General features: G+C 57.0%; 1 protein-coding gene across 1 annotated transcript in view; it reads right to left on the bottom strand.

The window, feature by feature from the left end:
- Positions 1–207: 207 nt before the first annotated feature.
- The window catches only part of HGS (hepatocyte growth factor-regulated tyrosine kinase substrate), a gene marked incomplete at its 5' end in the record, with an annotated part of 9,541 nt that continues 9,457 nt past the window's right edge, over positions 208–291 (bottom strand). The window contains one exon of the mRNA XM_010290462.1: positions 208–273. Within this exon, the coding sequence (XP_010288764.1) occupies positions 208–273 (66 nt within the window). The remainder of the gene's footprint in view (positions 274–291) is intronic.

Raw genomic sequence — 291 nt, 5'->3', positions numbered from 1 at the left:
GAGAGGGCAGAATGAGTAGTTGAAGTACAGAAGTGATTCTGGATGAAGAGTAGTGTTAGACGGGATCCTCCCGCCCCTGCGGCAGAAATCAGTCAAAGGAGATGAGCTGGGCCTCTCCAGAGAGGGCAGAATGAGTAGTTGAAGTACAGAAGTGATTCTGGATGAAGAGTAGTGTTAGACGGGATCCTCCCGCCCCTGCGGCAGAAATCAGTCAAAGGAGATGAGCTGGGCCTCTCCACTGCCGGGGGGCTGCTGCACAGGGGCTGGGGCCCGCTGGGGGGGGTTGCTCGT

Source organism: Phaethon lepturus, unplaced genomic scaffold, assembly GCF_000687285.1.
Source record: "Phaethon lepturus isolate BGI_N335 unplaced genomic scaffold, ASM68728v1 scaffold23277, whole genome shotgun sequence".
Classification (NCBI taxonomy): Eukaryota; Metazoa; Chordata; class Aves; order Phaethontiformes; family Phaethontidae; genus Phaethon; species Phaethon lepturus.
This window is presented reverse-complemented; position numbering and strand designations above follow the sequence as displayed.